At 50.2% G+C, this 12694-nt stretch overlaps 2 protein-coding genes across 7 annotated transcripts in view; one reads left to right on the top strand and one right to left on the bottom strand.

Moving 5' to 3' along the window:
- EPN2 (epsin 2) overlaps nt 1–3953 on the top strand; it is a 55192-nt gene extending 51239 nt beyond the window's left edge. For all 6 annotated transcript variants that reach the window (XM_017734042.1, XM_017734048.1, XM_017734045.1 and 3 more), the window contains one exon: nt 9–3953. In XM_017734042.1, coding sequence (XP_017589531.1) covers nt 9–307 — 299 coding nt within the window. In that variant the 3' untranslated portion in view covers nt 308–3953. The remainder of the gene's footprint in view (nt 1–8) is intronic.
- A 6534-nt stretch (nt 3954–10487) lies between these two features.
- LOC103615551 (B9 domain-containing protein 1) overlaps nt 10488–12694 on the bottom strand; it is a 2658-nt gene continuing 451 nt past the window's right edge. The window contains exons 2-6 of the mRNA XM_017734049.1: nt 12534–12662; nt 12374–12470; nt 11874–11936; nt 11206–11273; nt 10488–11089 (exon numbers count right to left, since the gene is read on the bottom strand). Coding sequence (XP_017589538.1) covers nt 10944–11089; nt 11206–11273; nt 11874–11936; nt 12374–12470; nt 12534–12662 — 503 coding nt within the window. The 3' untranslated portion in view covers nt 10488–10943. The remainder of the gene's footprint in view (nt 11090–11205; nt 11274–11873; nt 11937–12373; nt 12471–12533; nt 12663–12694) is intronic.

The raw sequence follows: 12694 nt of genomic DNA, 5'->3' as shown, positions 1-12694 counted from the left end.
CAACCCAGGTGCCGCCACCGCACCGACTCCAATCAACCCCTTCCAGGTGAACCAGCCTCAGCCACTGACCCTGAACCAGATGAGAGCGAGTCCCGTGATGGGAAGCAGCCCCTCCTTCAGCGCTGTGCCCCCGATGAGCATGGAGCCAATACCTCTGTCTTCCATGGCCCCCGTGCCCGTGGGGATGGCACCGCTGCCGGCCATGGGCACCGTGGCGTCCATCAGGATGGGCCAGGGGCTGAGCATTGCAGGATCAATGCCCCAAGCTCCCCAGTCTGCAAATACAACTAACCCTTTCCTCCTATAAAGACCCAATTAAAGGAACTTTTCTTTTCCTAGTGTTTCCAGGCTGAAGTCTTTCCAGCAAAACGAACGTGGCCTGTGTGGACTGAACGGTGTGTGAGAGACTTGGAAGTAGATTTGCAGTTTACAGTTATGATCTTTGAAGAGTTGTCTCTACTTACCAGTTAATCTAAATCTAGTCTTTGCTACAGATGGTACCTTACTTTGGCTTGTTGAGCATCATGTGAAATGTTCAGACTTTTCACCAAAGTTAGATTCTGCCCATTTTTGTTACTTTGTTAATCATTTCAAATACACTTTCTAGGGAGAGAACCTGCCATTCGAAAACTCCGTTGGCTATTTTGTAGATGTCAGATCATGTGCTGGATTCCTGAATTTACTCTTCCCCTGCATCTGTCACTTCCTCTGCCCATAAGATAGACCTGGGATTCCGAGTGCTAGTGAATGTTTTGCACATAACTACACACAGTTCTAGACTGTTGGTTCACCCATAGTCCTTACTCTTAGAAGAGACCGACCCGGAGGGCCCAGGGGGGCTTGGTTTTTATGCATTAAACATTGCAAACTCGCACTGCTTTGGTATCTCTGAGGTGTGACTGAGAAAAGCAAGCTTGTCTCGAAAAGAGAATAACACAAAACCCCAGACAAAACACCCAAGACCATGCTCGAGTTGTGCTGTCGTGTGCAGTGTTGAATTCCTACACTACTCTAAGGACTCCTGGAACTCTCTGTGAGTGGCTGCACTCGTGCTGAGTGAGTGTCCTGCTCTGTGCTTGTCCAGTACCGGCTTCGTTTGGAAGTTTTTTCATGTGTATTTTGTTTTTATTTGACTTACAATGTGAGTTGAAAGAAAAAAAAAAATCGGAAAAAAAAAAAGAACAGGAAAAAAACCAGAAATACAGTGGGACAACTTTGAATTCAGTTTCACCGGGGCAAGCTTTAAAACTAATTCAGGCTTAACCTTGCTATATGCAGTTACTCTTGTATACTTTTGCACATATTTTGTTTAGTACAGTTTCATATTTTGAGTTTGCAGAGTTACCTAATAGTCCTTTTTTTGCTAATTTTTATAATGTGGTTCTTATTTAACTGTCTGGTTTTGATAGATTTATCAAGTCTGGCTGAAAAATTAAGATATTGGCAAATGTCATTTTTATGGTTTTAATGCCCTCTTATTTATGGTTTTAGCTCTTTGTTTCTGTAAAGAGAGTTTAAAAGGGAAGATTAACACTAAAATATTTACTTTTAAATGAAGTATTCATAATGCAAATCAAAAACAAATCCTCGTGACTAATTATTTTTAGATGAATTGAATTTGAGCATAACATGATTTAAGACTGCATTAAAAAGAAAAAACACTAAAGTCGCCTTTCCCTTGATTTGTTCCCGTTTCCCAATCCCCAGACTGGACAGACTTTTAGCCTTGATGAAGATCCCAAGAGAGGCTGTTTGGTTTTATTTTCCTTGCAAAACTTCTGGAGCTGTTAAAAATCCTGATGTACAAACACAACTTGTTTCATTTTATCCACTGATTTTTCCTGTTGGAAGGTGCACTCCGTAGGATAACTGGTTCCATGTGCAGCCATCCCTTGGGAGATGAATTATCCCTTTTTAATTTTCATGTCTGGACTCCTCGGAACCAAACCGCGCTCAGGGGTTCTGCTGGAGCCCCGACTTTGACGGGGCTGAGCTCTGCTCTCCCAAAAATCCATGGAAAGGGATATCCCTGCAGGGCACCTCGGAATGGACTTGGTGGCCTTTCCCTAATTAAGAGAGGGAAAATAGGAAACAGAATTTGCCAGAGTTTTGTTGTGGTGGAACAATTCCCTGTGGGGCCAGAGAGGGGCTGGATCCCATGGGAGGACTGGGATCGATCTCCTGGTGGGAAGGGGAGGCTGAAGGACGATCAGATTTAGGGCACAATCCCAGACTGGAGCTGTGTAGGTCAGCGTAGCTCTGGTAGTGTATGGAATGCTCAGTGTGTGCATGTTCCTGTGCAGATATTGGATCCTCTGGAATTGGCAAGGAGGATTTCCCCATCTTCATCTGCTCTTGTTTTTATATAGGAGGAAAGAGGATTGCTGTCCACACCCAGCCTGTCTTTAAAAACTAAACAAAACCCCGTTCACGTTGCCTTTCAGAATAGGGAAAAAGACCTTTTTTGTTGTTGTTGAGGTTATTGAAAAGTGTAGAGCAGGAAGGGTGTGATTCTTGCAGATCGGGGGAAAAGTGCTTTCCAGCTGATCTGTGGCGAGATTTATCCCGGGTTATTTTCCCAGTTTGATTTTATCAGCACTGGCATCGAGGTCACTCGATGTTTTTCCCTTAGTCTGTCACCTGAACTGCAGTGGGATGGGGCATTCTCTGTCCAGCCAAAAGTCCTGGCCACGTCCTGGGTCACTTTTTAGAGGCAAGATGGTGTTGATAAGAAATACTCGAAGTGCTGAAATAATCTGCAGTTGGAGCTGTCACTGTGAATTGCTAAAGCCGTGCTCTGGCTCTGGGAGGGAGCCCTGGCTTAATGAAGCTGTTGAATGGCAAATTGTTGCTTTTACCAAGTCACTGCCCCAAGAACTTTATTCCTTTTGTATTAAAGAGACATTTACGGCACAACAAACCCCCCTCCTCCCTGAGGAGCCACACCCCCAATCCTGGTGCTGTTGAGATTTAGGCTGAGACTAACCAAGCCCAGATCCCAGCCTGGCAGAGGGCTTGTGGCAGGAGCTGAGTTTAGGAGGAGAAAGAGCTGGTTTGGTAAATGTTCATGGGCTGGGCTGTGTCCTCAGGGGGTCACTGTCCTGGCTGGGGATGCTCCGAATGGTCCAGCTCTTTTGGTGATGATTTTCCTGCTCTCCAGGATAATCGTCCCTCCCTCCTGGCCCTCCCACATTTCTGGAGGATGTTTGTGTGTCCCATCGCATCCTGTCTGCCCCATTTCTCCATTTCCCCCTCTTCTCCTTCTTCTTCTCACTTTGCAAACACTCAAAGTGCTTTTTTTCTTTTTTCATTTTTAAAATGTTAGTAGCCCAAAATAGCCTTACTGGTCAAATTGACCAAAGAGAAAAGTGTTAAATATTTTGTAAAAAGAAAAAAAATTCCCCCCTGCCATCCCCTTGGCATAATTCCACCCCCAAAATAAGCTCAGTTATTTATTCAGTTTTATACTCTAGAGAAACCCAACTCCGTGGAGGGGGCAGGGAAGGGAAGCCCTGGTGCGTTGTGGTGTTTACAGTTTTTGGGAAGTCCCGTAGCCAAGACAGCTCTTGTTGCCCGAGTGCCCCTTTGCTGTCCCGGTTCTGAGGTGTACTGTATGCCTGAATATTGCACAGGACATGCAGAAAGAGGAGGTTTCTTTTTCCCCAGCAGAATCTCGCTTCCTTTCCAAGTGTTACACTTCCAATATTTCCCAAACTTTCCATAATTCCGGGAGCCGGCTGCTTTTTCTGGATTTGTGCTGACTATTGACATTATTTACTGTATAAATAATTTATCATTTGTACTATTGTATCATAATGTCTGTATCTTTGTGTCATTTCTTTTCCTCCCCCCCAAGCGATGTCACAGATGTGATACTTAAACGATGCCATCGAACAGTGGAAAGACGAGGGGTTTGTAGGTGACTGGTCAGAATTAAAATTGTATTGCTTCTATTGCGGCCCTGTTGCTTTTTCCAAGCTTCTGCGTGGTATTTATGATCCCATTCCCACCCAAGCCCTGCTCGGTGGAGTTTTGCAGGAGGCTGGTGGGTTTGGGGTGAGCTGACGGAAGGTTTGTGGCAGAGGGATCTCCCCGTGACTGAGGGGTGCTGCTTGTGCTCTGCCAGTGGGATTCCTTGGATGCATCCATCACTTTTCCCGGGACAGGTTGCTCTGGCTGGGAGAGAGGGGGGTTTCTGTGGCTCACTGAAATCGGGGTCAGTTGGGACCTTACTAACTCAATAAAAATGAAGACTTGTTGTGTTGCAGGTGACTGAATTCCTTCTTTAAACCACACTGCCCCTGGAACAGCCCCTGTGGAGGGGATCGTGGAGTGCTGCCTCGGAGGAGGCTCTGGATTTGTGTCCAGGCAGGAATCTGGGGAAGGGGGCTGTGGAATGAGGGTTGGGGAGCTGTGACAGAACCTGGGGAGTCCTCGCTTCCCACTTTTGTAGTTCAGCCTTGGCCCTGTCCCACGGATCACGTGGCAGGGCGCCTGCTTCCAGCCGGGAAGCAATTCCAGCTCCTAATTCTGGCTGCTTTAATTGAAGGGCACTTCATTAGCAGGCGGCATCGAGAGCTGCCTCTCCAGAGCCCCTCCAGGTTCCCTGTTTAGTTTGCTGCCAGTCAGGCTGATCACTAATCAATGATCACTAAGTAATGCTGAAGCTGTGGCAGGGTGGGAGATGTGACCGTGGGAAAGGTGGTTCTGGGGAGAAAAGCCTCCAGTTTGGTTTCAGCCGGAGCTGGCTGGGGGTGCTGGGGGCAGCTGCTGTTCCAGTAACGCTCCAGTTTCCCTGGAGAAGCTGTGGCTGTCCCTGGACCCCTGGAAGTGCCCAAGGCCAGGCTGGACGGGGCTTGGAGCAACCTGGGACAGTGGAAGGTGTTGGGGTTGGAACCGGATGGGCTTTAAGGTCCCTCCCAAACCAACCCAGTCTGGGATTCTCTGATTCTACTCCCGCCTCTTGGAATTGCACATTTGAAGCTAAATCCCTCTCTGTATGGAAGATGTGGGACTGGCTCGGAGTGGAAGTTGTGGTGACTCTGATCCCTTCCAAAGGGGCTGGATTCTGGAGGATTCTGGTGGCTGTATGAGCCAGGGCAGCCTGAGCTGCCCTGGCCCGTGGTGAGCAGAGCTCTGCCTGTGGTTGAGGTTTCTGCTGACCTTGCCAGAGCTGCTCCCCCATCCCACATTTCCTCTCCTGTGGGATGAGGAGGATTTACCCCTTTGCAGAGGAAAAGGACTCTGGATAAGGAGTTATCTTTTGGCTTCCCCTCAGCCCCACTGCTGTTGCTGAAGTTTTACTGAGTGTGTTTGTGTCGCCTCTCTGTGCTGGGCTGAGGGTGCAGCTCTGCCCCTTCCGCTGCTTTTCGCGCAACTGTGAGGGAAGAGCTGGGCCCATCTTGTGCTCTGGCTTTGGCAAGGCCTCTGCAACACCCTGCAAGCTGCATTTCAGGGAACCAACCCGATTTAGGAACCCCTCATGTTCAAAACATCCATCTTTTTCAAGTTAATTCCCAGGTCACCTTCTCCCCATTTGTGAGCTGGATTTTCCTAAGGACTGGTGTTTGTTTGGGAGCTCGGGATTAGGAATGGTGAAGAGCCAGTGTGGGATGTGGTGGTGGCAGTTCCGTTTTGCTGTTGATTGATTGTACCCTGTAATTGTTGAAGCCTTGGGGTTTCAAGGAGTGGGAGGTTCCCCTTGGTGCCAATTCCCATGAAGGAGGTGAATTGGCAGGGCCTGGTGATCCATAGGGAATTGGCATCTGGCCAGGGTAACCCAGCCCGGTGCTGTGCAGAGGGTGAGGTGGTAAATGAGGAATGGGGGAGTGTGGGGATACCCTGGGGGGTCACAGCACATCCTGGGGCTGTGCAGGGAGAGCCCAGAGCTGTCCCAGACCTGGACTGAGTCATGGGACCCTCATGGGTTTGGGAAATATCTCCCTGAGAGATTAAAGAAAATTCCACCCCCTGCCATGGGCAGGGACCCCTTCCACTATCCCAGGGTGCTCCAAGCCCCGTCCAACCTGGCCTTGGACACTGCCAGGGCTTCTCACAGGGAGGAATTCCTTCCCAATATCCCATCTATCCCTGCCCTCTGGCAGTGGGAAGCCATTCCCCTTGTCCTGTCACTCCAGGCCCTTGTCCGAAGCATTCCAGGATCATCTGTGAGCGCTCAGCCCACGCTCACATCCCTCTGCCTGAGCTGCTCTTGGCACTTGTTGAGCAAACACGTTCCCGTTTCAGGTGAAGGGAAATCAATGACATCTCAAATCACGCGGATGAAGCCGGAGTAAAGGTGGAGTTTGCCTTCCCAGCTCCCTGCCTGCTGCTTCCCGACAGGAAACCTCGCTGGGACACGGGAGCTGCCAGCTTCGCGGCTTGATTGCTTAGAGATCCTCCCAGGCAGGAATGGCATGCGGGGTTCTGCCCTGTTTAACCACTGGGGCTGCTGGAGGCTGGGTCAGAGCTCCATCCCAGCCTGGGGAATGTTGCTGGAGCAGAGACATCGGATTTCCCGTCGCTGATAAGCTGACTGATAACCCCCGTGTGGATCCACTCCCTCTCCCGGCTCCTGCGGGATCAACACCCGGGGCTGGGCTGGGTGGGCTGGAGGGAGGGGATGGAGGCGAGGATCCTCCACAGGACGCTGACCCAGCGTGGGCTGGTCCCACCCATCCACCCCCAACCCTCCTGGAATTCTCCACAGCGTTGTGGCTGAACCACCTCTGGTAATGCCTGCGATGGGAAATCATCAGGCACTTTGTGTCCTCCTTTCCCTGGAACCTGTGAAAATCAGGTCTGCGTTCTTCCTAAAGGGCTTTTTGTGGCCATGGAATGAAATCCATGGATTATCCAGGCTCCAGGGAGCCAGTTCTGCCGCGGTGTAGCAGCTCCGTGGGCTGCCTGGGTTTGTGTTGGGTGATGGTGGTGGGTTTTTTTTTCCTGCTTTTTTAATATCTTCGTTAGCAAGTCTGGCACTAAATGGAGTGATGATATTCTCTGAGGTGAATTTGGGTACTTGAATATCCTGGCCTGAATAGAGAGCCAAAAATAGACGCCTTCAGCAGTTCTGTCTGCTGCTCTTCCCTCTGAAGGACGAGGCTGGATCCCTCAGATCCTGTTGGGAAAGGAGGTTGTGTTCTTCCCTCCCTCCTGCGGGCTCAGCCCTGCTTTCCATGCCCAAAGGATGGCTCCTAAGGGATTTGTGCTCTCCTGTGCTCCCCAGCCCCAGCTAGGCTGCACTGGAGGGTACTGGGAGCTCTGCAGCCGGGTGGGAACTGCAGGTTTGGGATTTTTTGCTTCCTGTGCTCCAAATGTGGAGGTGGTTCCTGGGTTTGCAAACACCCACGAGTGTCTCAGAGCTTTGCCTCCCAGAAGACTCCTCAGCTGATGGAAAAAGCCCTCAGGGATCCTCTCTACACCCCGAGGGTGGCTGTTGAGAGGGGACAGGGTGGGGTTGGGGTGGCCTTTGCCCAGCTCTTTGCTGGGCTCCTGCTGGGGCCTGGAACACATCCCAGACTGGAGCTGGTGGCTGCTCCAGATGTGCCACTGGCTCAGGTGTGCCTGAGCCTTGGGCTGCATGGTGGGGCAGGGGGGTTCACTGTGCCCTCACGGGGGGCTCAGATCCGAGGGACACCCTGGCGATGTCCTGGGTGTGTTTTCCAAGGCCACCAGCTCATCCAGCTGCTGCTGGGCTGTGTGGTGCTGCCAGCCCCAAGGGAAGAGGCCCTGAGTGGGGGTTCCTGCTGGTTCTCCAGGTCTGGATGTCCCCAGGAATGGGGAGTGCTCCAGGCTGTGGGTGCCAGCCTGGCTCTGCCACTGCTCCCACTGCCGCTGTCCTGTCTTCTTGTGACCCCACAGATCCGTGTCCAGCACTGGATCCAGGGCCTTTATCCCCCTCGAATCTCCAGGGACACAAATGGGGGGAAACGCTGCAAAGAATTGTAGAGAAGAATTGGAGCTACAGCCCCGTTTTTCTTCAAACACGGCTGCTCTGTGCTTGAGTGTTTGAATTTTTTCCTATTTTTTTTCCTTTGGAGCATTTCACAGGATCTCCTGCTCCCCACCCGACACTGCTGCTGGGGAGAAGCTGCTGTCAGCTCGAATCCATCTCATTTTCAGATGGAGATAATTCCCAGCTGCCGCAGAACTGCTGGTGTAAAGCAGCCTGGCAGCCTCGGGGCAGAGCTGGCTTCCCCAGCACTCGTGGATGCTCAGATTCCTGGCTCGCTCCCGCTCCCCGTGGAGCAGCTCCGGGAGGTGTTTGCCCCCTGCTCTGGGGACAAGGGGCAGTGCCAGGGCAGCCAGCACGGAGCAATTTCCGCGGAGGAACAGGAAAAGTTCGGTGTCCTTCATTCAGCCTGGGAGTTAATTGTAATTAACTACTTCCAGCGTCTTCCCAAAGGCTGCGAGCAGCCACGAGAGGGCAGGAGCTGCTGCTGCTGTTCGTAGTTTTGGTGGGAAAGGCGGTAAATACCAATTCCTAAGGATTGTCCGAATGGTTTTCCTTTTTCTGGAGGGTTTGATCCCCAAGCTGCTGTTCAGCTGTCCTTGGCTGTGTCCCTCCGAGGATAACAGCAGGAAAACTCCCATGGAGTGAATCCAAAGCCTCTCCAGGCCAGGAGAGCTGCAGAGTCCCCAGACATCCCGCAGGCTTCCTTTGCCCCCAGCCTGGTTTGTGCTGGCCTGGGAGTGCCTCCTGTGTCCAGGAAGATTTTTTCCCCCTGCCCATCTCGAATTAGGGGGATAATGAGCAATTTCAGCATCTGGGAGAGATTTCAGGGGAACGAGGCAGAGCTGCAGCTCCTGCCAAGAGCCTCGTGCTGCTGCTGTAGGGTTGGGAATTTCAGTGCAGGTTTGGAGAGAAGGGAGAATGATTAACCAGGAAACAACCAGGGTGTTCCAGCTGCCGGCAGCGTGGCTGGGAGGAAACCAGCGTGAGCCTCTGCTGCAGCAAAGCTGGGTTTTACTGGGATTTGGCTGATCTTAAAGCACTGGTTCTTCCAGGGTTTCACTTCCATGAACAATTAGGGATCCTAAATCCCTTTCTTGCCACGGTTCCCTGCTCACGGTGTCGTGTCCATGTTTATTCAGAGATTCTCCCAGGTGCAAACACTTGGCCACACCTGAGGAGCAAATATTTCAAAGGCAGCAGCAAGGCCATCTCTGGGAGAAATGTGTTCCTGAGGGATATCAACAGCTGCCCCTCAGAGCCAAGGAATGGCACTGGAGTTGGGAAACGCTGATTCCAAACATCAGCCCCTGGGTGACGCCCTGGGGGAAACACTCACAGGATACACCCAACCCTCGAGGAAGGCAGGTGAAGGTCTTAGATGTGCTCAAGCCACTGAGGAGCCAAAAAAAACCCCCAAAATCCAACTAGCCCCAGAGAAAACAGGCAAAAAGTCCTAATAATGCAGGCAGCAGTGTGGGATCTGCTTAGAGAGCAGCTTAAATATCTCAAGGTGTCTTAAATCCTCTTCTATGCAGTTTAGGATTTTTGCTTTTCATTGTTTTTAACCTTCCTTTGCCTCAGCTGTCAGGGGGAAGCTGGGTCAGGTCTGGTTGGTCCCACTGGGGTTAAACATCCAACAGTTCCTTTGGAACAGGGGGAATTCAGGGGTTTGGAGCGCCAGGATGCAGAGCCGGCTGTGAATAAATTCCCTGTGGGGCACCAGGTTTGGACTTTCCATGAGTTTGACAGGTTCCTCATGCCTGGAGCAGCTTTGTTCCAGCTGGAATGTGGGCAGGAACTGTGCTCAAGGGGGAATTGGGTATTTAGGCAGCAGCAGGAGATTCAGTGTTTGCCTCTGAAGCGTTTCAAACACAGATATTTCTCCTGCTACCGCAGCTGACTGCTTCCCAAACTTGTGAAAAGGAAACAAAATTCCTCGAGTCTCCTCTGAGCCAACAGGAAATGCTTCTGGATTTGGATTCCAACATGACTCAGTTCAGAGATTACAAATTACCACAAAACCTCCCCTGCAAGTGTGGAGTCAACAAAAACAAGGCAGGAGGAATGCAGGAGATGAAGAATCATCCCTAAAAACGTTTGGAAAAGTATTTACATGTCATATAAAAGGTGCTGCTGCTCACAGCAACGTTCCAGTGACCACTTTATGTTTTCAGAAATTGTATTTATTCCAGCCCACTGATGATAAAAACAATCTCTGCCTGGGTGTTTTGTTGAGCTGTGTCCTGGAGGTTTTGTGGTTCATCTCTGGCTGTTCTTCCTGGGATTTCTACGCTTTGGAGGTCTTGGTAGTTCCCTTTTAGAGAGGTGTGGTCATTCTGAGATTTGCAGTCAAACATAAGAGGTTACATGCCCAAAATTAAATAGGAAAATGATGCAGCAATTAGTCACTGCATTGTAACACTTCTTTTTCTCTTGGACCTCTAAGTCTGGCAGAGCTTGGATCATTTAGAGCTTTAAAACATCCTGGCACAAACAAATAAACCCCCTTAGCAGCAGAAAGACAAATGAATCTATTGATACAACGGAGTTTATTCAGCCTAAAAGAGCTTAGAGGGGGATGCATTTCACAGGACCATTTTTGGAAGGTGCAATAATTTCAATTCCTCATTTGTACCACCAAAAAACCAAGAAGTCACTAAAAAGAACTGGGTTTGCAAAGTTTTAACCACAGGGAAACAGCTACAGCTCTGAACTTTCCCCATCATTAATTCTAGAAAAAAGTGTACAAAAGCTATAAAATACTTTGTAACAGGCCTTACTCTGAGAGAGTCTGATCCCTAAAGACGCTGAATGTTATCAGATAACGTTGATTTACACAATACTTCAACCTTACTGAGAGGATCAGGCTCGGTAATTTCCCCAAATCCTCCCGGGCTGGTGTTTTTTTGGAATGACTGAGCTGAAGCTGCTCCTCCTCTCCCTAAGAAGGCCCAAAGTGCTGAGCTCTGAGCACGTCCTGGGGAGTTCAGAACCTGTGGAGCCCCTGTGCCCCAGGCTCCAGGGAGGGGCTCTGCAGGGCCGTGGGGCCAATGTCGTAGCCCAGCTTGTGCAGATCTTTGGTCATCACGTTGAAGGAAATGGTCACAAAGCCTTGGGATCGCACCCTGGTCACTGGGACAGAGAGGATGGGGATGAATCCAGTTAAAAGAGGCTTTGGATTAGTTGTGGAGCACTTCTTTATCACCCAAAGGTGGCTGGGCAAGCAGCCAGGAGCTGCCAGGACTCACCTTCCCGTCCTTCTCCCTGTGCCACCACTTTGGGGTCGGTGAATTCCGGGCGTCTCCCTGTGAACCAGCTTGGAGAAGAAAAGAGAGAACAATGAATTGGGTGGCTTAGATTGATCCAGATCATGATATGCACATCAGGGGGGGTTAATGAGCCTGCCAGGAGCTTTTTGAAGCCTGACTCACTTTATTGATCTACTTCAATCAAAGGTAAGTTTTGCCTTAAGGACAAAAATGCAACTGATTTCATACAGATTTTGTTAAATCCAGGTTTTTTCTAGGCTAGAAAAATCTTTCTGTGGCAAAGATATTGTTGGAAAATTCCACTTGATCACCCAGAGAACCAGAGAGGCTTGAAGACCTTGAATACATACAAAAAATGTGGAATGGGAATTGTTTTATCATGGGTTTTCTCTTGCTGTAGCCGTCCTTCCAGAACAGCCCCAAGAAGATTCAGGCAGGAATTCAGTGCAGCTAGCAGGTGATTAATATATTTGCAGAAAGCTTTTAAAAAAGACCCAGCCACCTGAAAATGTGATTTTACCCACAGAACACAAACCTGCCTGGTTATGGCACAGAGCAGTCACAGCTCTGCACCACCCAGTAGCTGCAAATGCCTCTGTGGCTACGGGCAAGAGGGGCTTTAATGAAGTAAAGTCATTAATAATTACCTTGTGAACTGCTGCAGCCTCGAGGTGGACTCTGGGACAAACATAGCAATGGTCCTTTTGTGCCTGAAACAAAGAGGAGACCCCCAGAACTTCAGGAAGGAACAAACAACAAGATTTTTCTATTTACAAAGGCACAGAATTGCTGACACACCAGAGCACTGCTCATCTCCAGGTGCTTTCCCTTCACACAGGAAGGGTTTGTTTGCACAGGAACATCGGATCTTCCTCCATTCCCAGTGGTGGCAGTGAGAACTTATCGTGTGCTTACAGTGATGGGGGAGAGGTGAGAAACTGAGCTTTGTATCTGGGCTCCTCACAGGCCACTTTGGGCTTTAGAGCATTACCAAAACTTAACTGATGATGAAAGAGCTCTGCTAGAAAATCTCTGTAGTGAACTGACAGGGCATGATGAGGACGCATGGGAGCTGGTTTTGTTTCTGAAACAACAGAATAACAGGACGAGAATGTGTTTGAGCCCTGCAGGTCAGGCTGGCACTCACCTCCCCGGCACGAAGGGCACGTGCACAGCTCCGTAACCTCTGACCACGTCGTGGCCAAAGAAGTCAGGCCCGTAGACACTCAGCACAATCTGCGGCCCTGCAAGGAAATGGGGGTGAGAGGGGGTCTGGCAGCAGGGCTGGACCCCCCCCCAGCACTCACAGCCAAAAGGGTTGGTGCTCTTGAAGGTGATGTCGATGGGGAAGTTCCAGACGAGCGTGGTGGGGGAGACGCTGCTCTTGGAGGTGATCTGGGAGATTCCCTCCTCCAGACCCTGCAGGGAATGTGGGGTGAGCCTGGGGCTGGGCTGAGCCCGGGGCTCT

This window comes from Corvus brachyrhynchos, unplaced genomic scaffold (genome assembly GCF_000691975.1).
Source record: "Corvus brachyrhynchos isolate BGI_N302 unplaced genomic scaffold, ASM69197v1 scaffold5, whole genome shotgun sequence".
In the NCBI taxonomy this organism is placed as follows: Eukaryota; Metazoa; Chordata; class Aves; order Passeriformes; family Corvidae; genus Corvus; species Corvus brachyrhynchos.
The sequence above is the reverse complement of the archived record's forward strand: the minus strand, read 5'-3'. Positions and strand labels throughout refer to the sequence as shown.